Source organism: Ornithorhynchus anatinus, chromosome 13, assembly GCF_004115215.2.
Source record: "Ornithorhynchus anatinus isolate Pmale09 chromosome 13, mOrnAna1.pri.v4, whole genome shotgun sequence".
Classification (NCBI taxonomy): domain Eukaryota; kingdom Metazoa; phylum Chordata; class Mammalia; order Monotremata; family Ornithorhynchidae; genus Ornithorhynchus; species Ornithorhynchus anatinus.
In genome coordinates this window covers 40,719,797-40,746,106 of record NC_041740.1, presented here as the reverse complement: position 1 = coordinate 40,746,106, position 26,310 = coordinate 40,719,797, and the positions used below count along the sequence as shown (strand labels likewise).

General features: G+C 53.1%; 1 protein-coding gene across 5 annotated transcripts in view; it reads right to left on the bottom strand.

Moving 5' to 3' along the window:
• The window catches only part of FSIP1 (fibrous sheath interacting protein 1), a 94,140-nt gene extending 73,715 nt beyond the window's left edge, over nucleotides 1-20,425 (bottom strand). For 3 of the 5 annotated variants that reach the window (XM_039913839.1, XM_029078026.2, XM_039913838.1), the window contains exons 1-9: nucleotides 20,299-20,425; nucleotides 20,022-20,205; nucleotides 19,031-19,141; nucleotides 17,609-17,763; nucleotides 16,446-16,545; nucleotides 14,160-14,264; nucleotides 12,859-12,980; nucleotides 11,526-11,636; nucleotides 8,378-8,539 (exon numbers count right to left, since the gene is read on the bottom strand). In XM_039913839.1, the coding sequence (XP_039769773.1) occupies nucleotides 8,378-8,539; nucleotides 11,526-11,636; nucleotides 12,859-12,980; nucleotides 14,160-14,264; nucleotides 16,446-16,545; nucleotides 17,609-17,763; nucleotides 19,031-19,141; nucleotides 20,022-20,205; nucleotides 20,299-20,424 (1,176 nt within the window). In that variant the 5' untranslated portion in view covers nucleotide 20,425. The remainder of the gene's footprint in view (nucleotides 1-8,377; nucleotides 8,540-11,525; nucleotides 11,637-12,858; nucleotides 12,981-14,159; nucleotides 14,265-16,445; nucleotides 16,546-17,608; nucleotides 17,764-19,030; nucleotides 19,142-20,021; nucleotides 20,206-20,298) is intronic. The other 2 variants (XM_029078028.2, XM_029078025.2) reach the window with 2 other exon arrangements.
• Between the last annotated feature and the right edge of the window lie 5,885 nt (nucleotides 20,426-26,310).

Sequence of the window (26,310 nt, the reverse complement as noted above, 5' to 3'; positions counted from 1 at the left end):
GCAAGCGCTTAACAAATGCCAATAAATAAATAAAAATGGAGGCAGGTTACCCATCCAGCTCTGGATGGCCGTAGCTCCATTTTCTACCAGGGGCAAGTTACCCACCTAGCTCTGGACAGCCGTGGCTCCATTTCCTACCCGGGGCAAGTCGCTCACCCAGCTCTGCATGGCCACGACTCCATTTCCTGCCAGACCCGCCGGCTAAAGCCGGCCGACGTCCCCGCCCCACCCCAGTCTGCCATCTGGCTAGAAGGCCGAGTGAACCGTCCCTCTCTTTGGACAGAAAATACCGATGGATTCTGGAACGCTCCAGCCCTTCTTTTTACTACAGACAAAAACATCATTAAGACAAAGTCCAAAACCAAAAACAGCTCAAGACTGAAGAGCTGGACGCATGTTTAAAAACAGGGCGAGATTTATGAGTCCTGCTTAAATGGGATGAGTGGGGGGAGGGGGAAGAGGAAGACTTGATGAGTTTGTACTATTTCCACCATTGAAACAATATGGTGGTTCCAAAAATAATAGTAATAGTCTTGACTAAATGCCTACTGGGTGCAGAGCACTGTATTAAGCAGTACGGAGAAGCAGCGTGGCTCAGTGGAAAGAGCACGGGCTTTGGAGTCAGGGCTCATGAGTTCGAATCCCAGCTCTGCCACTTGTCGGCTGTGTGACTGTGGGCGAGTCACTTAACTTCTCGGTGCCTCAGTTCCCTCATCTGTAAAATGGGGATTAAGACTGTGAGCCCCACGTGGGACAACCTGATTCCCCTGTGTCTACCCCAGCGCTTAGAACAGTGCTCGGCACATAGTAAGCGCTTAATAAATACCAACATTATTATTATTATTATTATTACGGCTCAGTGGAAAGAGCCCGGGTTTACGGGTCAGAGGTCGTGGGTTCTAATTCTGGCTCCACCCTCTGTCAGCTGTGTGACTTTGGGCAAGTCACTTCACTTCTCAGTGCCTCAGTTACCTCATCTGTAAAATGGCGATTAAGACTGTGAGCTTCACGTGAGATAATCTGATTACCCTGCATCTACCCCAGTGCTTAGAACACTGCTCGGCACATAGTAAGCGCTTAACAAACACCAACGTTATTATTATTATTAAGCACTGAGAAAGAACAAACAGGTGGGAATTAGACACGGTCCTAGTCCCTTAATGATGATGATGATAAAAATAATAATAGTATTTAAGTGCTTACAATAATAAAAATGATAATAATAATTATTGTGATATTTGTTAAGTACTATTTGCCAGTCACTGTACTAAGTGCTAGGGTAGATACAAAATAATAAGATCATTAGTATTATTACAGTATTTATTAAGTGCTTACTATGTGCCAAGCACTGTTCTAAGTGCTGGGGTAGATACAGGGTAATCAGGTTGTCCCACGTGGGCTCACAACCCCACATGGGGCTCACAGTCTATAAGAGGGAGAACAGATTATGAATCCCCATTTTGCAGATGAGGGAACTGAGGCCCAGAGAAGTGAAGCGACTTGCCCGAGGTCACACGGCAGGTACATGGCAGAGCCGGGATTAGAACCCAGGTCTTTCCGACTCCCAGGCCCGGGGTCTTTCCACTAGGCCACTCTACGTCAAAGGAAGAAAGCCAATTCCAGTCCCCTGCAGCTGGAGAGCTTATCAAATTCTGCCCCGAAGGCTTGACTTTGCCTGGCGTCCATTCACAGTCCCACGATCGCTACCGACCCCGGAGTCTCCCCAGGGCTGGGAAGGTCCTCGGGATCCTCGGCCAGGCCGGTCGGAATCTGGACCACGATCCTGAACCCCTGAGCCGGGGCCCCCCCCATGCCTTTTCAAGGGATTTCTACTGCTATTCCAGTGGATCCGTGAGTGACCAATTTTGATCAGGAAGCCCGGCCGGAGCCCTTCCCAGATGAAACGGCTCAAACCCCTACCTGATGTCTTTTAGCGGGCAACAGCTCCGAATTGGCTAACTGGTCCAAACCGTCTTCCCCTACTAGAGTACAAGCTCCTGGAGGGGAGGAGTCATATCTCTTGCTCTGCTCCTTTCTTCCAAGTGCCAAATGCAGTGTTTCTCAAACTGATCTACCAATCTTGCCTTGAAAACCTCCCACTCTCCATTTCCTTCCCTTCGTTCCACCCAGTTAAGCCCCAATCAACTGGGTCCCCTCCACCGTCACTGCGCAGAGAAACCGTGTCGCCTAACGGGTAGAGCTCGAGCCTGGGAGTCTGGGTTCTCATCCCGGCCCCGCCGCGTGTCTGCTGCGTGACCTTGGGCAAGTCACTGCACTTTTCTCTGCCTCGGTTACTTCATCTGTAAACTGGGGATTAAGACTGTCAGTCCCATGCGGGACAGGGACTGCGTCCAACCCGATCGGCTTGTCTCTGCCCCAGTACTTTAGAATGGTGCCTCGCCGAGCCAAGATCCAGAGCCTTTAGAAGGCTTGGGTTAGAGCCTGGAGAGAGAAAAATGGCAGAGAGACAAGACACATTGCTCCCGGCTGAGGGAAAAGGTTACTTGGTGGAGAGGAGAAAAACACTGTGAGGGTGAATGGATTTGCTCTCCTTCTTCTAGTCCTGTTATTGTTTCATTCCTGCTGGAGCTCCTTGAGCGAGTCAATTAATATTTGGCAACCGAAAATTAACAAAAGGTCAAGTATGGTCTAACCGTTACAGGAAGATGGTTGTTTTAATCATTAAAAGGGAAGCAGAGAGCATCCTCAGTGAAAACACATGATGTGATTTATCATCTTCTGCTTTCTCCAATGTTTAGAAGCCAAATCACCTATTGCGTTTTCAAAACAAAGCCCCCAAGCACACACTCTGGTCTCAACGGCAGCTTGGATTAGGGAGGAAGACATCTAACCGGGAAAATGAAGCCTGTGAGAACGTGCCCGAGAGAAGGGATCATCCGCTCGGCTAAGGCAAGGAATTTGCGGTCGTCATCGTCGTGGCCGTTTGCCGGGCACCTACTAAGGGAAATGCCTGGTACAAAGAGCTTGGGAAAGTACAGCAGATGCCAATGAGGAGCTTCCGCTCCAGGAGGATCAGGAGCGGCCCACCCGCAGGCCACCCTCTCAGCGACATCCTCTTCCAACACTGAGGAGGATGGACAATCGCCGCTATAACCCAGGCAACCCACATCAAAGGTCCAAGGGGATCCCCTCGCTGGCCAGGGAGGTGACCCTCAAATTCTCCCTCATCCGGCTCTGCTCGGTGGATCTCGGCCCCCATTAGCCATAATAACAACAATAACGATGATGGTATTTGTTAAGCACTTACTCTATGTCAAGCATTTCTAAGCACTGGGGTGGATACAATTTAATTAGGTCCCACACGGGGCTCACGGTCTAAGTAGGCGGGAAACAGGTATTGGCCTTTATAGATGAAGAAACTGAGGCACAGAGAAGTTAAGTGATTTGCTCAAGGTGACACAGTAGGCAAGTGGTGGATTAGAACCCAGGTCCTCTAACTCCGAGGGCAGTGCTCTTGCCGCTAGCAAGCTGTTGGGGGGAACTGGGTCTCTCGCTCCAACTCCATTTCGGCCCTCATTTTCCCTCCGCATCTGCTGCCGCATCCAGCCTGTCGGCCAGAGGGTTGCCCCGGATGTGTGCAGTGATGATGGGATTTACTGAACGCTCAGCGGGGATCCCAAAGGCAGTGGGAACTGGCCCGGCCCCCACGCAACGTTCAAATCGGTTTCATTCTGGAGGCAAGCTCCTTGCGGATGAAAACTTTCAACCGGTTTTCATTAATCCTTGGAATTTTTCACAGGCCCAGGTGAGAGATGTCTTAGGAGCCTCAAAACATCGGGGCGTCACATTGCCCGTGGGGAGAAGAAAGAAGAAATGGGGTATCTGGATGTAAAGCCATGTCTCTCAGAAGATATCCGCCAGCAGCTCCATTGTCCCTATGGATCCGACCAAAGGCGATTGGTCTGGACGCTCCGAGGGGAGCAGGGAAAGCGCTGGCATCAGGGGGAACCTGGGAATGGCCAGAAGCCTCTTCAGGTCACAGGAGCCAAGCAACAGGAACCTGATTGCTTCCTTCTCCACCCAAGCCATCAAGGGGTCACCCCTTTCCCAACCACCGCTGGGGAGATCCAGCAAATTCCTGGGTGTAGGGGAACGAGGGGGGCTTCCCTACACCTAAGCCACCGCCATGAACGGTCGGGCTTATATCAAACAGGCTTCACTGTCCAGCAGGCCCTTGTGCCTAATAACAGGTCGCACTCCGGACCCAGGGACAATTGGGACTAGAGGACGGTTTTCCAAGGAAGGACTCCACCTCCTCTCTCAGATGTTGGGACCCAAGGCCCACTGGAACCAGTCTCCCCCATCCCGACCAGGCCCAGGATGCGGTCCCACCGGTCGGGGGGTGGCCCGATGCAAGGCGAGGAGGAGACGTCAGGAACGAATCATTCCGCTTGTCCAAGACCGGGCTCATTCTCACCCAGTCTCCTTGTCGTGGAATCTACTGGACCGCTTTTCAGTCTCCCCAAACTGTACACGACTGACGGGGCATCGTCTGACAGGAAGACCAAATAAATCAAGTTAGGGGGGACATTCATATAAATATTTAAGAGGGTTGGCGCACGAACAAAGAAACGCTTCTGCTCGATAGCGGTGCGGGTGATGAGCGTTTCTGAGTCCAAGCGAGAACCCACCGGGGGCTGGCGCTCTGGACCCAGCTGAATGGATTGCCAGAAAGATTAATAAATTATCCGCCTCTCTGACAGCCAAATTGGAGTGGAATTTGTTAAAGCCAGTTGCTACGGCTTTGAGAAACAGTTTCACAGTGCAGCTTCTCCATTCCCTCCGATTCAGCTGGGAGGGACTGGAATCCAAGCCACTTGTCAACGGACCACGTGGAACCGAAGAAGTAGCGTGACCTAACGGAGAGAGCAAGGGTCAGGGAGTCAGAGGACCTGGGTTCTAATCCCAGCTCTGCTGAGTGGCCTGTGGACAAGTCACTTGGTTTCTCTGGGCCTCAGTTCCCTCATCTGTAAATTAGGGATTAAATACCTGGTCCCCCTTCAACCTAGACTGTGAGCTGTACATGGGACAGGGAGAGTTTACAATCTGACTGGCTCATACCTACCCCAGTGCTTAGAATAATGCTTGACACATAGTAAATGTTCAACAAATGTCATAATAAATATTATTATTCAATTAGGGACCCCGACCCATTTGGATGGAGGTGGGGAGGGGGAGCTCGGGGGAGGAGGGAGTGGACTATGTTGAGAGGGCTTGGTACAAAAAGCAGTCGTGCCACACAGCTCGAGGATAATTAGCTTCAACTGGTTCTCGAAGATAAGATGAGAACAAAGAGCTGTTGGACAACCAGTGATGTTATTTGCCCTACTGCAGTACATTAATGCATCTTTTATCTTCTCAGCCTGCTCCCTTGCTTTGGGTCCACCCTGGGAGGGGAGGAACTAGCTGAGCCCCAGTTCTCCTCTGGTCCTGTAGCCAAGGAGCCAACTGGGAGAATTGGGTGGCGCGGGGGCGATAGACCACCTAGTGAAGAGGCTTTGGTTCTGACCTCAGCACCGTGAGTCATGACCCGAGGTCACCCTCACCTGTTAACTCGTTCCCCTGCCATACTGACAGGTTAGCCAGGGCTCCCTCCATCAGTCCAGAGACTGAAAGAGACAGAAAAGGCACCGTTTCCGGGCCGCCTGGCTAGCTAGAAGAGAACCACGGGGGGCAGCCAGTCGGATCAAGTGAGCCCTCCCGGCCACCTTTACCGTTCCCACTCCAGCGGCCGCCTGGTCAGAACGCCGGTCCGGGGCGGAGGGCGCCGAGGGCCCGGGGAAGAGGCCGCCTCACTGCCGTCGAGGACTTGGCTTCAGAAGCTCCCTGGTTTCAGCCGGGAAGGCCGGGAGACGGCTGGGCAGTGCCTGCAAAGTCCATCTCAGTTCCTCCCAAGGAGGGTCAGATTTCCCCCGCTAGGGCCACGCGGCACCGCAGGGCCACGGCCAGGAGCGTCTCAACCCCGCAGCTGGTTCCTCTCTCAGCGTGTCGGGGCTCAGAGACTTTTAAACACAAACAGGAAGGGGCCGGTTTGCTCTCTTCGGCCACAGGCGGGATGCACAGTGGTTTAGCTAGACTGTGAAAGTGATTTCTGAAGCTAGGATTCAAATGCTGGGATAGAGGGAGAGCCAAGCCCCACAGGCCCTGCATCCTGAAAGGCTGAATTTTTTGTGGGTTTTTGACAAGAAAAAAATCCAACAGTTGCCCTCCAGAGTCCTTTGCCGGGGCTTTGAATTTCAACAACCTTAATTATTCTCGATGCCTGTGTAATGAATCTTTTAATAACAGAGGAAGCAGAGCAGCCTAGTGGAGAAAGAACAGGCTGGGAATCAGAAGGACCTGGGTTTATGTGATCTCGGGCAAGTCACTTCACTTCTCTGAGCCTCAGTTTTCTCACCTGGAAAATGGGGATTCAATACCTGTTCTCCCTCTTAGACGGAGCCCCCTATGTGGGGCAGGGACTGAGTCTGACCTAATTAACTTGTATTAACACCCCAGCACTTAGAACAGTGCTTGACACATAATAAGCACTTAAATACCATTAGCAATCAATAGTATCTATTGAGAGCTTAGGAGGTGTGCAGGGCTTTGTACTAAGGAATTCGGAGAATACAACAAGACAATATAGCAGACACATTTTCCTCTCACAACGAGTTTACAATCTAGAGGGGAGAGAGACATTAATATAAATAAATTACGGCTATGGACATAAGCGCTTTGGGGCTGAGGGCGGGGTGGTGAATAGAGGCAGCAAGACAGGCCAACGGAGAAGGGAAAAGAGAAAAGGAGGCTTAGAGAAGCCCTCTTGGAGAAGATGTGCTTTTGATAAGCTTTGAAGAGGGGGAGAGTAATTGCCTGTTGGATATGAAAAGGGAGAGCATATTAAGAGTAGTATTGCTATTTCTACTAGTAATAATAATACAACTCTCCTCCTCCGAGGATATGCTCTTTGAGGGTAGGACCAGGTCCTTTAGAACTTTTCCAGGGCCTTCAGCAGGACAATCCACCAAGAGTGCACTCGCTGAATTACTGAGGAGGGTTATTCCGAATACACTGAAGTCGCTACCGCGGCAGTGAGTGGCTCCGGACCCGCTGCCAGAAGATGATGGCAGGGGAGGCTGCGGTGATAAGACAGCCTTCGCCGAGCAACATCCCTCTCCCGCGCCTCCAGAGGAAAGCACGCTCGAAGATGGAAATCTGCCCACCTGAAAGTCACCTGCAGGGGTGCCTCCCTCCCGCCCCAATCCTCACCCCGACAGGTACCAGGGGCCCAGTTCCCGGGCTCCTGGAACCCAGCTCACCCACCAGAAGGGAAGGGTGCTTGGACCAGTCCTCAGCTGGGGGTCCCGTCTCAACTCCGCTGAACTTCCCTCAGCTGCTTCTGGCCCAGCCAATACTGTGGACTGGCAATGTGCTTGATGTTCTCTTTCTCCTCCTCCTAGGCAACCCTCATCCAAGGACTCTCCGGAGGGAGGGTCTCCGCCTTGCCCCTAGATGGGACTCCGTGGCTGGAGATGGGAGGCTGACCCGCTTACTGGTTAAACCCCAGGAAAGGCCAGGGAAGTATCTTCCACCTGAAACGTGACAGAACCTGGGGAGTCTGCAGATACTGCCAATGCCCTGCGGAAGTGCCCGAAATCGCTGGGACAAGGAGGCATCCTCAGGTTCACAGAAGCCCTGATAGTGCCCGAAAGCCGGCTCGGTTCTTTTTGTCCCCGAGAGCGGTGGGTTTCGAAGAACCCCGTTTAACCAAGGCCACGAGGGAGGAGGAGGAAAGCACGAGACTCTCTGAGGGAGGGAGACGTGGGTCAGTTTCACAGGAGGCTGCCCGCTAAGGAAACAAACTGCAGGCTCCTCGGAGGTAGTGACCGTAGGTCATCTTGGTGCCGTGGGCTCTAGCTACCCACCGATATGGGCGGCAGGGCCCCGGCCAGAGGCCCGAGACCCAGGGCCTTGTTCAAACAAGACCATCCAGAGGGGCTTTCCGGTCCCTTCGGCTCCTCAGCCAGCATCTGACACTCGTATGGTGGGGAGGGGAGAAGCACGCGGAGTCCCCGGGTGCCCGGATGCTCAGAACGGAAAACCTTCACACCTCCACATTCGCAGCTGGCTAGGCCTTTGGGCAGAAATCAGATTCACCGTCCGCCTTCCTCTCCTCCATCTCCCCCGCCTACACCACTGTTTTCAGCAGGGGAGGAGAGGAAGGACCACTCACCACCTGATTCTGGAGCCTGGCAACAGCAGTCAGGCCGGAGGAGTGGGAATGGGTGCTGGTGCTAAGGAGGGAGGGGTTCAGCGCCCTGGGCCTAGCTCCCCGGGGGCTTAATTAAGGCAACAAATCTCCCAAGCTGCAAACCTGGTCCAGGTGGCCCTGGAGTCTTGAGGAAAAGCTGGGAACCTCTGAGACGGTCTCCGAGACGACTTCCCGGAGCTTGGCGTCTATTTCCGCCAGCTGCCGGCAGACGGTGGGCTCGGGGGTGTAGCCTTCTCCCGGCACGGTCCAGCCAGACCCCTCCTCCTGAAAGAGCCCAAACCGAGGGGGACTCAGCAGGAACACTCTGGAAAACTACCCTGCGCCCCACGGGGCCACCGGCGCCAGCTGGCAACGGACAGCCACGTCTCCAGGGAGCAAGCCTCCGCTCGGCGCCTTTGCGGGGACCGGATCGGAGCACCGAACGATGATGAGGCAGGGCAGCTTCAAATCTTATTCTGTGGGAAAGCCCGCGATGGTATCCGCTGGCCCCTCACAGAACCTCAGTTTACTGCCAGAGATGTTCTGCTATTTTGGCTTTCCCACCGCAAATAGCTAATAAATCCCCACCCCCGGAATTCCCACAGAGAACGGTCACGTGGAGGAGAATGCCTGTCAGATTGGGTCGCGCTCAAATTCAGGTGGACCATTTGTTTGTGTTGTCTTTTGATGTTTCCTCATCCCTAAAGTGTCCGTCTCCAATCCCTCCGCCCCACTTGGACGCTGAGATTGGGGGCCCCCTGAGGGACAGGAACCGTGTCTAATTCCCCCCTGTGTATTCTCTCCCAGTGCTCAGTACAGAGTTCTGCACATGAGCTTAAAGCGCTTAATATACACTATGACCACCAAAATGATTGCTGAGGTCAAGCAGCAATCACACAGTACACACTTCTCTGCTGTGTGACTCTGGGCAAGTCACTTCACTTCTGTACCTCAGTTTCCTCATCTGTAAAATGGGGAACGAGGAGCGTGAGCCCCATGTAGGACAGGGACCGTGCCCAACCTGATTTGCTCCTTTCCACCTCAGTGCTTAGTACAGTGCCTGGCGCACAGTAAGAACTTAAGTACCGGAATTATGATCATTATTATTATTATCAGCAATGAGTCAGTGTGAGCTAGTGGGAAGGAAACAGGACTGGGAGGCAGGAAGCTCCAACATAGGGCTGCTGGGTGACTAGGGCAAGCTGCTGAACCTCGCTGGGCCTCAGTGTCCTCTGCAAAATGGGGAGAAAATAAATCATGAACCTTGTGGGGAGACAAAAACCATGCCCAATCTCATCACCTTGTATCTACCACAGTACTTTGCGCATAGTAAGCACCTGATCAATGCTTATTGATTAGCACCTGTAGGTGTCCAGACCTAGTATAGATGCCAGGTATCTCATGGCCCTTAAGTGGCCCCTTGCTTGGCATCACTCAGCATTCCTGCCCAACAGGCGCGTGCCTGCTCCGAAAGGGAACTGTGGTAAAGGGTCTCCCCCTCATAACCCTCGGCTTCCCAGGGTTCACCACGTCCCCCACCTCGAAAGTCCTCCTAGTAATAATAGTGGTATTTTGTTAAGAACTTACTGGGTGCTAAACACTGCTCTACGTGCAGGTGTAGATCTACAAATTTATCAGGTTGGCCACAGTCCCTGTCCCACAAGGGAAATTTAAGGAGGAGGGAGAACAAAAATTGAATCCCCATATTATAGAGGAGGAAAATGAGGCCCAGAGCATAATAATAAATAATAACTGTGGCATTTAAGCTCTTACTACGTGCCAAGCACTATTCTAAGCACTGGGGTAGGTACAAGGTAATCAGGTTGGACATAGTGCCTGTCTCACATGGGGCTCAGTCTTGATCCACATTTTAAGGAGGAGGTAACTGAGGCACAAAGAAGTGAAGTGACTTGCGCATGGTCCCAGAGTAGGCAAGTGGCAGAGCTGGGATTAGAACCCAGGTCTTCTGACTCCCACGCCCGTGCTTTTTACACTAGGCCAACCTGCTTCTGCTCAAATCACAACTCCTCCAAGTGGCCTTCCCTAAGCCCTCATTTCCTCTTTGTCATCTCCTTTCTATGTGACCTGAGATCTGATCTTCACCTCCCCTTCACCACTGATGTGCACATCCCTATACTCTCCCATTCTCCCCATCGCTCATTTATATTTTAACGTCCATCTCCCCCTCTGGACTGTAAGCTCCTTGTGGGCAGGGATTGTGTCTATCATCTCCATTGTACTGTACTTTCCCAAGTGCTTAGTTCGGTGTTCTGCAGAGAAGAAGTGCTCAGCCAAGGGATGGATACCCGAGGCCCACTCTGCTGAATAGCTCAAAGTGCTTCCCGTGGCTCCCTATTTTTATCTCCTCGCTGACCAGTGCGGCAGGTGGAGAAATGGAGCTCTGGGAGAGGACACCCTTAGCCCGGAGCCCCCCTCTGAACCGCACCCCTCCCTCCTCTTTGCCACGGAGATAAAGGAGCAGAGGGTGAGGAAGTAGAAAGGCTCTCGTGCCCACTCACCGCCCCCAGTTCCTGTGGGGGCACAGGGCAGCCCCAGAGCCAGACCCGGCTCTGGAGGGCAAGTGGGCACTGAACCCGCAGGGGAACCTGGGCCAGGGAGGGGAATCCCATCGGCTCTGTGACACCTGGGTTGGGGAGGCGGATGGCAGGGGCTTCCCCAAAGAATTGCTCTAGGCGTGGGGGTACAGGGGGACTGCTGAATGAGGTCATTGTGTGCATCAAGGCACGGTGACATCTCGCCGAATTGGGAGAGGAGAATTTGCCTCTCCCCTCTCCTCCTCTAGACTGTAAGATCAATAGAGACAAGGAACGTCTCTGCTAATTCTGCTGTATTGTCCTCTCCCAAGCACTTAGTACAGTGCTCTGCACATAGTAAGTGCTCAATAAATACCACTGACTGACTGAGGTCAAGCGACTGAGGCAGACACTGACTAGGGTCAGCTCGAGGGCCGAAGCGGGTCCAGAACCAGATCCGTCCCCGTCCAGTCGGCGACCCGGGGTCCGAGCACCTGCCACCGGCTCCTTCCAGAATCCCGCCTGAACTTCCAGATTCTGCTCCCAAGAAACCGGAACGGGCCCGTCCAAACGGCGAGAACCTCCAGCCCTGCGGAACTCATCATCGGGGCCAGCCCGAACCGCATCTAGGAGGTTACCATAACTTCCCGGGAAGACCTCGGAGGTGTGAATGAGGTTCCAACTTGGAGCTGGAGGAGTTGGCCGTGGGGTCACGGAGAGCGGCGGAGGGCCCTTACCTCCGTGGCCGGAAAGTCACCGCCTTCGTCTTCACTGGCTTTCAATAGTTCAACCAGCCTCTTCTTCTCCTCATCCATCATCACTAATTGGCCCCCTGCATCCTTGGCCAGCTGCAGAATTTGTGAATGGAAAACATTCAGTGGCCGGGGCTATGAACGGGTCACGTAAACATGAGTGGGAGGGGAGGACCCCCCACCTCAAAACTCCGCCCCGGCCTCATCCAGTGAGCTGGAGGGGGACAAATCTGCCAGTAGCGGCTGGAGGCCTGGAGCCTTCGGGGAGGGAAAAGAGCTGTGGCGGGGGTGGGGGCGTCCTCCAGCTAGGGAGAGCGACAATTCTCTGCGGGCCCCGGTGAGGGAAGCTTCTGTAGCCACATGCTCCCAATGGACACTTCCAGGAACTGAGCTGCTTCAGATTTTTCAGCCCCACATCTCTCGGTTTGATTAATGTTTTGGAAAACGGAGGAAAGGAAATGTGGATTTCCCAGACCTAAGCTCCTTGAAGGCAAGGATCACGTCGGCTCTCTCTACTGGAATTCCCAACCACTCAATACAGTGTTCTACACACAGTAGACTGTAATGATAACAATTATAATTGTGGTATGTATTAAGCACTACGTGCCAGGCACTGTATTGAGCGCTTGGGTGGATACAGACAAACCGGGTTGGACACAGTCCCCATCGCACCTGGGGCTCACAGTCTCATATCCCCACTTTACGATGCAGTAACTGAGGCCCAGAGAAGTAAAAATGACTTGCCCATGGTCACAGAGCAGACAGGTGGTGGAGCTAGGATTGCAACCCAGGTCCACCTGACTCCTGGGCCCGGGGCCTATCCACTAGGCCACACTGCCCCTTGAGGGAAGGGATCATTTCTACGAACACTATTGGACTCTCCCAAGTGCTCAGTACAGTGCCCAGGACACAGTAGACTGTAAGCTTGAGAGCAGGGATCGGGTCTATGAACTAACATACTCTCTCCCAAGCGCTCAGCACACAGTAGACGGTAAGCTCCTTGCTGACAGGAATGGGGTCTGCTTACACTACTGAACTCTCTCCTGTGCTCTGTACAGTAGGCACTCAGTCAAGAAGCCCCTCTGTGGGCAGGGATTGTCTCTATCTGTTGCCAAATTGTATATTCCAAGCGCTTAGTACAGTGTTGTGCACATAATAAGTGCTCAATAAATATTATTGAATGAATGAATGAATACCATCCACTAATTGTCTGTTGCCAGGATGTCACGGCCAAAGTGACTTCACATTGTTGCAACGTCCGCGTATAACCGTTCTTGCAACTTCCGTGGCTCCCGCCAGCTGCCTTAAGAGCTCTTACCTCGATGTTCCTCTTGATGAAATCCTGACACGTGTTTGCCCTGAGCTCGCTCTCGCCTCGGGATGACGGCTTCTCTCCGGCTTTGTCTGAAGACTCGCCGGCTTCCCTTTCGCTTTCGGGATCTGGGGTTCAAGTTCAAATCCCAAGAGAGTCACTAAATACAATTAGAGCCCGCTCTGCTTAAATAGAAGGAGCTATTCTTAATGGGAAGTTCAAACAAATACAAGTTTAAAGGCTCGTCAGAATACCGAGAGAGGAAAGAGCGCCCAGATTTGCGTTTCTGGAAGGTTAAATTGTTCCGCTGGCAGATTTCTCTACAAATACATTACAAGCATTACCAGGACTTTCCAAATCAGGCTCATGTAAACCCTCTTGTTATGCAAATATGGGCCAAGAGGGCCCCAAGCGAACCCTCGGCGGACCACAGGAGCGCCCGGATTTTACGGCCTGGATGTTTCAGTTCAAGCCGCTCCGACGCAAGCCGGTTTCGGTTTGGCTCCAACATCCAGACGGTTTCTGGTCACCTCACAGATGCATTGGTCATCATCCCACCCCACCCGTCACCAACCCTCCGAGAAGGCCCTTCCACCGACCCTCCATAGGTGTGGCCGATACAAGGCTAGGAGGTTTGCCCGGGCCGCCGCCCCATCGGGCGGCACCTTCCGTCCCCAGAGTGGCAGGCCGGGCTCCAAAGATGCTCCGGGGGGGTGGGCGGAGGAAGGCCTGCCCAAAGGTAGGGGCAAAGTTAAAAATCCCTGCCTGCCTGCCCAGTGCCAGCCACTCCTGAAAGGGCACTACCTCGGCACTAAGAAATGCACGGGCCTTGGAGTACAAAGAGAAAGGGAGGGTTCCTTGATAGAAATGGGGAGTGAGAGGTGGTGGGGAAGAGAGCAGAGGCTGCTTTTCAGAGGCTGAGTTGGGGGGAAGAGGGATCCCCATACCAGAAGCCAGCAGGGAAAGGGAGGGTCTGTTCCCCGCCCCAGCTAAACCACAGAATCTTCATTCCTTTAACAACTCATTTGGCGTGGGACGGGGGAGGGAGGAGACCAAGCCCCTTGGACATGCAATGAAATGCTCTTGCTGTCCCGCATTCGAGAGGTAAGTGCCTCTCCCAACCTGAGGCCGTGATCCCGGCTTACAGCCAGGGCTGAACCAGGATGAGCCTAGGGCTACCAAATCTGCTAACGGGCCGCCCAGCCAAAGGAGGGGGCTCTGATGGTACTATGTGGCTGAGGCCATGAGGGCAGGGTGCCCCGGGAGTCGAAGCCACGCGATCAAAACGGCCCCGTGCGGAGACCTACCCAGCCCGGCTCCTCCTCCTCCTCTGTTCTCGTAGTCTCCGGGAGGAAGCTGGGTGTGGAACACTGAGTGGAACACAGCACCGTCTTCCTCACAGCGGGAAGGAGCTGTCGATTAAAGAGCACGCGATCAAGACACTGCAACCACGTGGCCCCTAGCAGCCCGGCCAGGAGAAGGCCCCAACAGCGGGTCAGTTGGCTGAAGGGGAAAGGAACCATTCTTGTCCCTTCACTGGACAAATAATTCAGTCACACAGTTCTTCCAGGGCATGAGTGTTTGCCACAAGCCCCGGCTAGAATGAGGTTACGGAGTTGGACGTGCGACGTCTGGACACGGCGGATCGAGCGTGGGAGAAGAAAAAATCTTCTACCTGGGCGGTGACGGCAATAAATCAATGCCATTTATTGAGCACCTACAGTGCACCGAGTACGGTACTGAGCACTTGGAAGAGTACTAGAGAGTCGTAGACACATTCCCTGACCACAACTAACCTACGGTCTATAGGGGTGATTGACATTAATAGAAATAAATTACGGGTAAGTGGGGCTGAGGGAGAGGTGACGAGAGGCATCAAATCCAAGCGCGCGTCTTCCTATTTTAAAAATAGCGGTGCTTCTTAATAATAATACTAATAATAATTACGGTATTTGTTAAGCGCTTACTACGTGCCAAGCACTGTTCTAAGCGCGGGGGTAGTTACAAGGTCATCAGGTTGTCCCACATGGGGCGCACAGTCTTCATCCCCATTTTACAGATGAGGTAACTGAGGCCCAGAGAAGTCAAGTGATTTGCCCAAAGTCACACAGCTGACAAGTGGCGGAGCCGGGGTTAGAACCCACGACCTCTGACTCCCAAGCCCGGGCTCTTTCCACCGAGCCACGCCGTTAAGTGTTTACCACGTCAGCCACTGTACTGAGCGCTGGAGTAGGTGCAAGATAAGCAGGATGGATAGGACGGTCCTTGGCTCGGGGTTCTCTAGGAGAGCCGAGGGTGCCCTGTTCCATAAGCGGCAGCTTCGAGAGTCATCCAGTTGTCTGCTGCCACCTATTGAGCACCTCTTATTCACAAACCCAGCAGGCACTGGGCACTGGAGGATTCATTCTCCTCACACCCTCCCCCGGAAGATTTCCATCGGCTGGAAAACGGTGCCGGAGGGCCCGTGACGGTCCTGCTGATGCCCAGGGCCACCAGAACGAGGCAAAACCCAAGGCCCCACCAAGGCTGAGAAGCGGCGAGGCTTAGAGGAAAGAGCCCGGGCTTGGGAGTCACAGGTCGTGGGTTCTAATCCCCGCCCTGCCCCTCGTCAGCTGTGTGACCTTGGGCAAGTCACTTCCTTCTCTGGGCCCCGGTTCCCTCATCTGTAAAATGGGGATGAAGACTATGAGCCCCACGTGGGACAACCTGGTGACCCTGTATCTACCCCAGAGCTTAGAAGAGTGCTCGGCACAGAGTAAGCGCTTAACAAATATCAACTTTTTTTTTTTAATATAGAAGTAGCATGGCACAGAGGATAGAGAGCGGGCCTGGGAGTCAGAATGTCCTGCGTTCTAATCCTGACTCCGCCACTTGTCTGTGCACCCTTGATCCACCCCATCCTCAGCTCCTCCACACTTAAGTACTTATGCATTCAATAGCATTTACTGAGCACTTACTATGTGCAGAGGACTGTACTAAGCGCTTGGAATGTACAATTCTTATCTGTAATTTATTTACATTAATGTCTGTTTCCCCCTCTAGACTGTAAGCTTCTCGTGGGCGGGGGACAGGTTCACTACCAGTGCTCTGCACAGAGTAAGTACGCAATAAAGACGATTGATTGATTGATTGATTGGTTGTCCCTTCCCCCTCAGAAGGGACATCCATCTGTCACGTGGGTAGGGGCAACCACCTGGTGGAGGAAGGAACTCTACTTCGGCCCACAGTAGAGCTCGGTTCTCCAAGCCCCTATCGGCTGCTGGCCCCGTCTCGGGGAAATCCTGAATTCTGCCCAGAGGAGAACACCAGGGAGGCCAGAAGATAACAAACAGAGGCCCTTTCAAAGATCAGCGCTGGGGAACGTCAACAGCTATGACTAATCTCTCTTTCGACCAGACACCCACAAGCAACTCTCCCCTCTAACCCTCCCACATTGGAAAATGGCTCCCAATTTTCAGGGCCCCGGTGAGGCCAAACCGGCCAGACACCAGTGCCAAGCCCACGGAAGGCAGATCCATCTGGGGGAATTCTGTGACTGAGTAAGTGAAGGTTTCAAAGGCCAGGAGAGAGAATGACCATTTCTTCACACTCACCAGCTGCTGCTGCTTCTTCAGATGATGCGGTCAAAGCCCAAAACTTTCTTGTATTTTCTATCTCCTCATTTCTTCCTAAATCTCCTGGATATGTGACCAACTATTAAGAGGGAGGGAGAGAGAAAATGTGAGAGAGAATGTGTGTGTGAGAGAGTACTCACAAAGTACTCACAACCCTAAACCCCTTATTTAGGCTATTATTTCTTCTTATCTGCTATTTAAGTGTCAGTCTCCCTTGTTAGAGCGCAAGCTCGTTGAGGGCAGGCATCATGTTTACTAACCCTACTGGACTCTCCCAGGTGCTCGGTCCAGTGCTCTGCAAATTCTACTCATGATGAAGATGTGAAGGATGGGATCTTACGGGGTGGAGTAGAGTTCTGTGGCCGGCGGTAAGTTACCTGCGGCCAGTAACGAATCTGGAGTGCCCTACCAAGCTGACTTTCTGATCATTTTGAAGCCAGCGCGGCAAGATCTTATTGAAAATCGGCGCACAGCCCCATCGGCCACAGGCCCCCCTGCCCGACACTCCATGAGGTTTCAGCAAGTCTTTCGGCAGTGCTGAGTTGCCCGGAGTCTCTATCTGCCATTTTCTTCTGGGACGGCTTCGAAGACGTGTCCCTGGGCACCTGGGAGGATTTTCGGAGCAGCTTTCTGCTCCGAGTTTACATATTTTTGCACGTCATTTTCAGGCAAATGAGGCTTCTTTTGCTGAAACTATGGGGAGCTTTACCCGATCCAGAGGACTCTGTGACACAGAGTTCCGGTCCCCCAGTCCTACCGAAGGACCTCAGGAATCTCCTTAGAGAGGAGCGGAGAGCAGGAGAGTAGTAGTGCCTATGCCTGGGCAATCTCCTCCTCGGTGAAATGTAGCAGGCTGGTAAATTGAGCTGGACTTTCTGCAGACTCTGTAGGATTGGCTTTAAGGCACTCAATCACCTTGTCCCTCCTGCCCCATATCCATCATTTATTTTAACATCAGTCTACCCCTCTAGACTGTAAGCTCCTTGTGGGCAGGGAATGTATTTACCAACTCTGTTGTACAATGCTCTGCACCAGTAGGCCGTTAATAAATACCACTGCCGGTTTGATTGCAAGTTTGCCCAAAATGCTTCTCTCCTCAACTGCGTGAACTACCCCGCAGGCTCAATCCCAGATGATCTTACCCGAAGATCTGCCCACAGCTTTATCCTCATTTCTTGGCCTTGCTTTTTGATTTCCTTTTCCTGAGACAGTCTCTTCACCAGCAGCTTATCCAGGCTCTTCATCTTCTGTATGGCCGCCTGGAGCCGAGGGTCTGCCTCTTTGACCTTGAGAGTGCCTAGGGGAGAAAAGAAATGAACTGTAAGAGCAGAGGGAGAAGTTCCAAAGCCTTCCCCTCGAGGTTTGCATTATGACTGTGGTTGCCCATCCACCTCCGCATCAAACAAAACTCCCCACCATCGGCTTTAAAGCCTCCAATCACCTTGCCGCCTCTTACCTCACCTAGCTGCTCTCCTATTACAACCCAGCCTGCACACTTCCCTCCTCTGATGCCAACTCACTGTATCTCGATCTTGTCCATCTCGCCGCCGACCTGCCGCACACATGCTGCCTCGGCCCCGGAACACCCTCCCTCTTCATATCCAACAGACAGTCACTCTCCCCCACCTTCAAAACCTTGTTGAAGGCACATCTCCTCCAAGAACCTTCCCCAACTATGCCTCATTTCCTTTTCTCCCACGTTCTTTTGCGCTTCCCTTGTTCTTGGATTTGCTCCCTTTATTCAGCCCTGCCCTCAGCTCCTCAGCCCTTATGTTCATATCCGAAATGTATTTATTTATATTAATATCTGTCTCCCCCTTTAGACTCTAAGCTCACTGTGGGCAGGGAATGTGTCTGTTATATAGTTATACTATACTCTCCCAAGCACTTAGAACAGTGCTCTGCATATGGTAAGCACTCAATAAATACGATCGATTGATTGCTTTGCATTCTAGGATGTGGGGCTTCCCTGCAAGAGTGCTTCTGGCCAGATACCAAGCAAGCAGCTCTGACACAAATCGACTGGGGCAGGACAGGCCCTTGGACAACCTGGGAAAAGCCCAAAGGAGCGCAACCAAGCGCTCTGTTAGCTCTCGGGTCAGGTCCGGGGAGGGTTTATTCTTCCTTGATGCACATCCGCGGTGGTGGAAAGAGGAGCGCTGGGCGGTGTCCCTCGCTTGGGAGGCAGCGCGGTGCAGAGGAAAGAGCACAAGGCTGGGAGTCAGAGGATCCGTGAATGAATGAATCTAGGTTTGAAACCTGGCCGTATGACCCTGGGCCTCGGTTTTCCACTCACCCTCCCTCAGACTCTCAGGCCTAGGTGAGACAGGGACTGTGTCCGATCTGACTCCCTGCATCTACCCCAGTGTCTGGCCCTCAGTAAGTGCTTAATATCTTTGTTATCATCATTATTGCCTAATCCACCGCTTCAGACCCTCAGTTTCAAGCAGTCCCACTTGTAGCCACGTGAGCCTCCCCTCACTCAGTCGTTAAAACAACCAGACAAATGCAGTGGGAAACCGTTGGCCGGCACTGAGGCCCAAAGCCAGACCCGACCCCGGCACCTTCTGCCACGTGAATCCGGGGCTCCGGTGACGGCTTCCTGGGTGTGGACGAGGCCACGGTGGCGCAGTCGTCTTCCGAGTCCCCCAGGCTGGAACCGGAGTCCGAGGGCACTAGACAGAAAGGTTCATTTCAACAACTACCGTCTCCAAACCAGCAAGCCCAGCAGATCGGCCTGGAGGGGCTTCTGCTCTCTCCCACCACCAGTCATAGCTTTGGGATAACCTGGGCCTGCCCTCTCATGACAAGGGCGGTCCATCCTTGACATCCCCACGGGGTCATTTCCACTTATTTTCATTATTATTACTATTATTGTGGTATTTGTTAATTGCTTACTAGATGTCAAGCACTGTTCTAAGCGCTGGGGTAGGTACAAGTGAACCGGTCAGACACAGTCCCTATCCCGCAAGGGGAGCTCAATCTAGGCTGGAGGGAGAACCGATTTGGGTTGCCGGGCCGGGGCTTCCTGGAACTCCCTCCCGTGACCCTCCCTGATGGGTAGGAGGCCGTTCTAAGCGCTGGGGTAGATACAGGGTAATCAGGTTGTCCCACATGAGGCTCACAGTCTTCATCCCCATTTTCCAGATGAGGTAACTGAGGCCCAGAGAAGCCAAGTGACTCGTCCACAGTCACATAGCTGACAAGTGGCGGAGCCGAGATTCAAACCCACGACCTCTGACTCCCCAGCCCGGGCTCTTTCCACTGAGCCACGCAGAGTTGGGATGGTGCGGGGGGGTTCCAGCGAGCCCCGGTGGAGCCCCAAGGACCTCTCCTGTCGATGAGAATGGAGGGGGGCCCAGGACAGCCCTCTCCCTTAGATCGTTAATTTTTTATGCTATTTATTACCATACAACCCGGGACTGACTCTGACCCGATTATCTTATATCCATCCTGGCGCTCGGTACAACGCTCGGCACGCGGTGCGCGCTTAACCCATACCAGAATTACTATTATCATTATTATTTATCACCGTCCTCACACCCCAACACTCACGAGGACTCTGGATCAGCCGGGGGCAATCGCTGCCAGTCCCATCCTCTGAACAGCCTTGGTGCGGGCCACTGAGACGAGAGCATTGCTCTCTCTCGCCTTGATCGCTCCCGCCGCTTCCCTCTGCCCGACGGCTCTCAGGGCTGAGGCGTCGGTCAGCGGGGGGAGACTCAACCGTGGCGATGGCCTGCAAACGATATCCAAATTCAGACGCCTGTCTGTCTGGTGGAGTGCTGGAGGATGGGGAGGAGTTGGTGGGGGCGGAGGGGCTGGGAGTTACCTTGGGCAGACTTGGCTCCGGCGTCAGCACCTCCAAGGAAGTGCTCGACCCCGGGGTCCCAAGATGGACCCTGGCGCTGGACGCGGGGCGTGAAATTTCCTCCAGACTCCCCCTTATGATGTCCATTGATAGGCTGTGGAGAAAGAAAGGCAGTCGATCCTATTTACTGAGTGCTTCCTGAGTGCACGGCCCCGTACTAAGCACTTGGGAGAGATAACAATATAACACATACACTCCCTGCTTCCGAGAGGCCAGGTCTTACCCCGGCCCTGGATGGTGTCTTGAGTGGGGGTGACCAGACCTGAAGGTGCCAGGAGGCAGCCTCGTGAGACTCTGTGAGACCCCGTGATAGGCAGACGGTCTTCCTCGGGGTACCTGCGTCTCCATCATCCCCATCTGCTCCTCACTGGTCAATGCCTGACGTGGGTGTGCGGCTTAGACTCAAATTCTGCCCAGTCCTGCCCCACTCTCGGGGCGGCCGGCACAGGGGTGGTCGCCTGGCCTGGGGGTCCTGGGGATGGGAGTGGGGAGTATGGAAGGGGAGGGGAAAGGGGAAGGAAGGGAAAGGGAAGGAGGGAGGAGAAGAAGGGGGAAGGAGGGGGGAGAGAAGAGGGGAGGAAAGGAGGAAAGGGGGGAAGAGAAGGGGGAGAGAAGGGGCAAAAGAGGGGGAAGAGAAGGGGCAAAAGAGGGGGAAGAGAAGGGGAGAAGTGGGAAGGTTGAAGGGGAGAAGGAGGGAGAATAGAAGGGGAAGGGGAGAGGGAAGAAAAGTGGAGAAAGCAGGAGACGAAGGGGGAAGAGATGGTGAGGAGGGGGAAGAGAAGGAAGGGGAAGAAAAGGGAGAAGGAGAGGGAATTGAAGGGGGACGGAGGGGAAAAAGAAGGAGGAGAGAGAGGAAGAGTAGGGGGAGAGAAGGGGAGAAGGGGGAGAGAAGGAGGAGAGAGGGGAAGGGAAGGAAGAGAGAGGGGAAAAGAAGGGGAGAAGGGGGAGAGAAGGAGGAGAGAGGGGAAGAGAAGGAAGAGAGGGGGGAAAGAAGGGGAGAAGGGGTAGAGAAGGAGGAGAGAGGGGAAGAGAAGGAGGGAAGGGAAGGGGAGGAGAAGGGGTAGAGAAGGAGGAGAGAGGGGAAGAGAAGGAAGAGAGAGGGGGGAAGAAGGGGAGAAGGGGTAGAGAAGGAGGAGAGGGGGGAAGAGAAGGGGAGAAGGAAGGGGTAGAGAAGGAGGTGAGGGGGCAGAGAAGGAGGAGAGGAAGGAGTAGAGGAGGAGGAAAGAGGGGAAGAGAAGGGGAGAAGGAAGGGGAAGAGAAGGAAGAGAAGGAAGGAGGAGAGAGGGGAGGCGAAGGAAGGGGTAGAGGAGAAGAGAGGGGGAATAATAATAATAATAATGTTGGTATTTGTTAAGCGCTTACTATGTGCCGAGCACTGTTCTAAGCGCTGGAGTAGACACAGGGGGAATCAGGTTGTCCCACGTGGGGCTCACAGTCTTAATCCCCATTTGACAGATGAGGGAACTGAGGCCCCGAGAAGTTAAGTGACTTGCCCAAAGTCACACAGCTGACAAGTGGCCGAGCTGGGATTCGAACCCATGACCTCTGACCCATGAGGGGAAGAGAAGGGGTGGAGGAGGAGAAGGCAGGAGGGTAAGGGAGGGGCCGGAGGAGGATCTCGTTCCCGTCGGGAAGGGCTATGGGAGCCTTTTCCCCGGTGGCACGAGGGGTCAGTGGGGGACCAGCCTGGGCCGCGCTCGGCCGGGGCAGCGCTCACCTGGGCGGCAGGGGGCGGCAGGGGGCGGCAGGGGGCGGCAGGGGGCGGCAGGGGGCGGCAGGGGGCGGCAGGGGGCGGCAGGGGGCGGCAGGGAGCGCCGCCGCGTCGCCCGGGAAACGGCGTGGGGCGGGGGGGGGGGCGTGTCCGCGCGCGGCCCGAGGCGGGAAAGGGGCGGGGTCGCGCGCCCAGCGCGAGGGAGAGGGCGGGGTCGCGCGCCGGGGGGCGGGGACGGGCGAATCCAAGTGAAGGCGGGAGGGGGGCAGCGGCTCGGAGTCGGGGGCGGCGCCTAGCGGACGCGACCACTTGTGGGAGGGGGGGCGGGGCGGGTCCACGTGAGCGGCGGGAGCGCGCGCAGGGAGAGGGCGCGCCCACGTGCGGGCCTGGCAGGGAGGCCGGTGTGAAGCGCATACTATGTGCCAAGCCCTGTATGCATTCGTTTAATCGTACTGATTGATAGTTTATTATTATTATTGATAATAATAATAGTATTTCTTAAGCACTTACTCGGTGTCGAGCACTGTTCTAAGCGCTGGGGTTGATACAAGGTGATCAGGTTGTCCCACGTGGGGCTCACAGTCTTCATCCCCATTTTACAGATGAGGGACCTGAGGCACGGAGAAGTAAAGAGTAAGGCCCAGAGAAGTTAAGTGACCTGCCCAAAGTCACACAGCGGACAAGTGGCAGAGCCGGGATTAATAATAATAATAATAATGTTGGTATTTGTTAAGCGCTTACTATGCGCCGAGCACTGTTCTAAGCGCTGGGGTAGACACAGGGGAATCAGGTTGTCCCATCTGGGGTTCACAGTCTGCATCCCCATTTTACAGATGAGGTCACTGAGGCACCGAGAAGTTAAGTGACTTGCCTAAAGTCACGCAGCTGACAAGTGACCGAGCCGGCATTCGAACCCATGACCTCTGACTCCAAAGCCCGGGCTCCCACGACCTCTGACTCCCAAACCCTAAGGCACCGAGCCACGCTGCTTTACGTTTACTGTGCGCAGAACACTGTGTTAAGCGCTTGGGAAAGAGCGTTGGCTTAGTGGAAAGAGCCTGGCTTTGGGAGTCAGAGGTCGTGGGTTCGAATCCAGACTGCCACCTGTCAGCTGTGTGACTGTGAGCAAGTCACTTCACTTCTCTGTGCCTCAGTTACCTCAACTGTAAAATGGGGATTAAGACCGTGAGCCTCACGTGGGGCAACCTGATGACCCTGTATCTCCCCCAGGGCTTAGAACGGTGCTCTGCACATAGTAAGCGCTTAACAAATACCAACATTATTATTACAGTGCTCGGCACACAGTAAGCGCTCAGTAAATACGATTGAGCGACCAAAGGAATGAAGTTTAGAGAAGCAGCGTGGCTCAGTGGAAAGTGCACGGGCTTTGGAGTCAGGACTCATGAGTTCGAATCCGGGCTCTGCCACTTGTCAGCTGTGTGACTGTGGGCAAGTCCACTTAACTTCTCTGTGCCTCAGTTCCCTCATCTGTCCAATGGTGGGACAACCTGATCCCCCTGTGTCTACCCCAGCGCTTAGAACAGTGCTCTGCGCATAGTAAGCGTTTAACAAATACCAACATTATTAAGTTTAGAACGCCGGTCCTTCTGACTCCCAGGCCCGTGCTCTATCGACTTAGCCACTGATTGACTGATCGATTAAGAGTGGATGGCTCACAGCAAACAGTCTCCGCCGCTGCAAAAGCCATTCAAGCCCGTGTCCCGCTTAACCAGCGGGGTCTGAGTAGTGATGACCCCGAATGAAGAGCCCAGGAATGGGGTCCTAGCATATTTGAGGGACCATGTGCACAGGTGTGCAAGAGATTCTCCCTCAGAGATACTCACACTCCCAGCTGTAGCTTCACCGTCGATGGGGTCGCCTTCGATCCCAAGGACACAGCTCCGCGCGCAGCCCCCAAACCCCCACGGCCTTCCGACACGCTGGACGCTCCATCGTTTGCACTGGGTAGACGGGATGTGGATCTCTTTCACTGTCCTCTCTCCAGGTCCCACGACCGGGCTGTTCTTGACATTTGCCCAGCCTTTTTGAAGGCTAATTACCCGGGCCCAGAACACCGCAGGATAAAAATTGCCGACTACCTTTCCGGCGACGTTGAACACGTGCTCGTTTTTAGATCTTAGTGAGCCCCCATTAGGCTGCTTATCCTCTGCGCGCACTCCCTGTTCCTTGAACAGTTGTTCCCACACTAGATTTTTCTTTGCCTGTTCGTTTCTGGCCTTTGTTCCTTGTTCATTCTGCTTTAAAGAAACTCCAGGTGTGCCTGCCTCTCTGTCCTTGCTCTGCAAGGAGCGGGGTTTTTGGTTGTTTTTTTCCTTTCATAAAACACAACTCCCATCTGATTCCTTTTCTGCCTTTTGTGCCATTCTGCTTTTGTTCATGCCTCTGCTGAGAGGCTGTGTGAGACCCCAGGGCAAGCTTTAATAAAACACTTTTCAGGTATTTATTTCATAATTTTCAAAAACGTTTTCCATTTCAGCTCCTGTGGAAGGTGAGCGCTCGAAAAGATTCATATTCAAGTGCCAGGGAACATCTCCTTATACTTGTTTAAAAACTAACTGCTACCAAGAGTCTCTCTTCTTGAGTAAACAGATTTGATACTATCATCGACTATTATTAACAACAGAATTGATAATGACAAATAACAATAATGATCATAAGGTGATTATCATAATAATGGTATTAATTTGTTGTTGATAATAATAACGACGACAAGGATATGATAAAGCGGTGTTGCCTAGTAGGAAGAGTGGGGGCCTGGTAGTCAGAAGACTTGGGTTCTAAACCCGGCTCTGCCCCTTGTTTGCTGAATGACTTTGGACAGATCACTGAACTTCTCTGAACCTTAACTTCCTCAACTGTAAAGGGGGGATTCAATACCTGTTGTCCCTTCTACTTACAATTATTTGTTCTCTCTCTGGGTTAGAGTGAGAACCTCTGTCCGGACCTGATTACTGAGCGTAAAGCACAGAGTCAACACTTACCGAATACTTTCATTTAGTATTATTAATAATAATGATGATAGCAAGCACTTACTCGGCGCCGAGCTCTACGACAGCTACGAGATAACCCGATCCGATCTGAACAGTCTTGGTCCCACACATAGGACTCCGAGTCCGTGAGGAAGGAAGAGTAAGGATCTTTCTTTGGCTCTGTTTGGGGCTGGCATCAGATGTTTGCCCAAGAGCCAGGACCGTGTTGGAGAAAGTCCTGAATAGAGAGTGCTCTGCTTAGTCGAATGAAACTTGTTGCGAATTCCCTCTACTCACTAGATGGTGGTGTCTACCTCCCAATAAACTCCAATCCTGCCAACCTTACTTGGTTTTTAAGAGATTTAATAATAATAATTAATCATCATGGCATTTGTTAAGCTTTTACTATGTGCAGAGCACTGTTCTAAGCTCTGGGGAGGATACAAGGTGATCAGGTTGTCCCACGTGGGGCTCATAGAAGTTAAGTGACTTGCCCAAGGTCACAAATAGTAATACTAAGACAACTAGGCTGTAAACTCATCCTCTAGCTTACAGTCTAGATGGGGGGATCCAAACAATCGTCTCCAGGCTTTACCAGGCCAGTCTGGATTAGGAAATGCTTATTTTGCTCTGAGAATTTTTTGCTTCGGCTGCAAACAGCGCGACCTGCCAGAGAGAGGCAAGGCTGTGGTTGGAAGAGGAAGTTAATTTGACAAGGCTTATTTTGTCAAGCCATCAAAAACGAGAGCACTCCAAAATGCGCCCTTCATACTAAATGATGGGTTAGATTATCACTAGGACATGGTCATACACGTCTTCAGGGGCTTTTCAGAATTTAGACTCCATGGAAATTGAATTCCTGGGCCTTCTTCGCACCAAACTGGGACTCGACTCACAACCAGAATCCATCTCCATGGAGACCAAATTCATCGGGCCTCGCCAAACCGAGACAGAACTCACGACCCAAATAGAGTTGCCATGGAGACCAAATTCATTGGTCCTTGCCACGCCAAATTCAGAACTCACGACCAGAATCTAGCCTCCGTGAAGACCAAATTCATTGGTCCTCACCACACAGACCGGGACAGAACTCACAACCAGAACAGAGTTTCCTCGGAGACCAAATTCACTGGTCCTCGTCACGCCAAACTGAGACAGAACTCACGATTAGAATCTAGTCTCCATGGACACCAAAACGATTGGTCCTCTCCATGCCACTCGGGATGAGACTCAACTCACGACCAAACGACGCAAAACAAAAGGTGCTCGGAC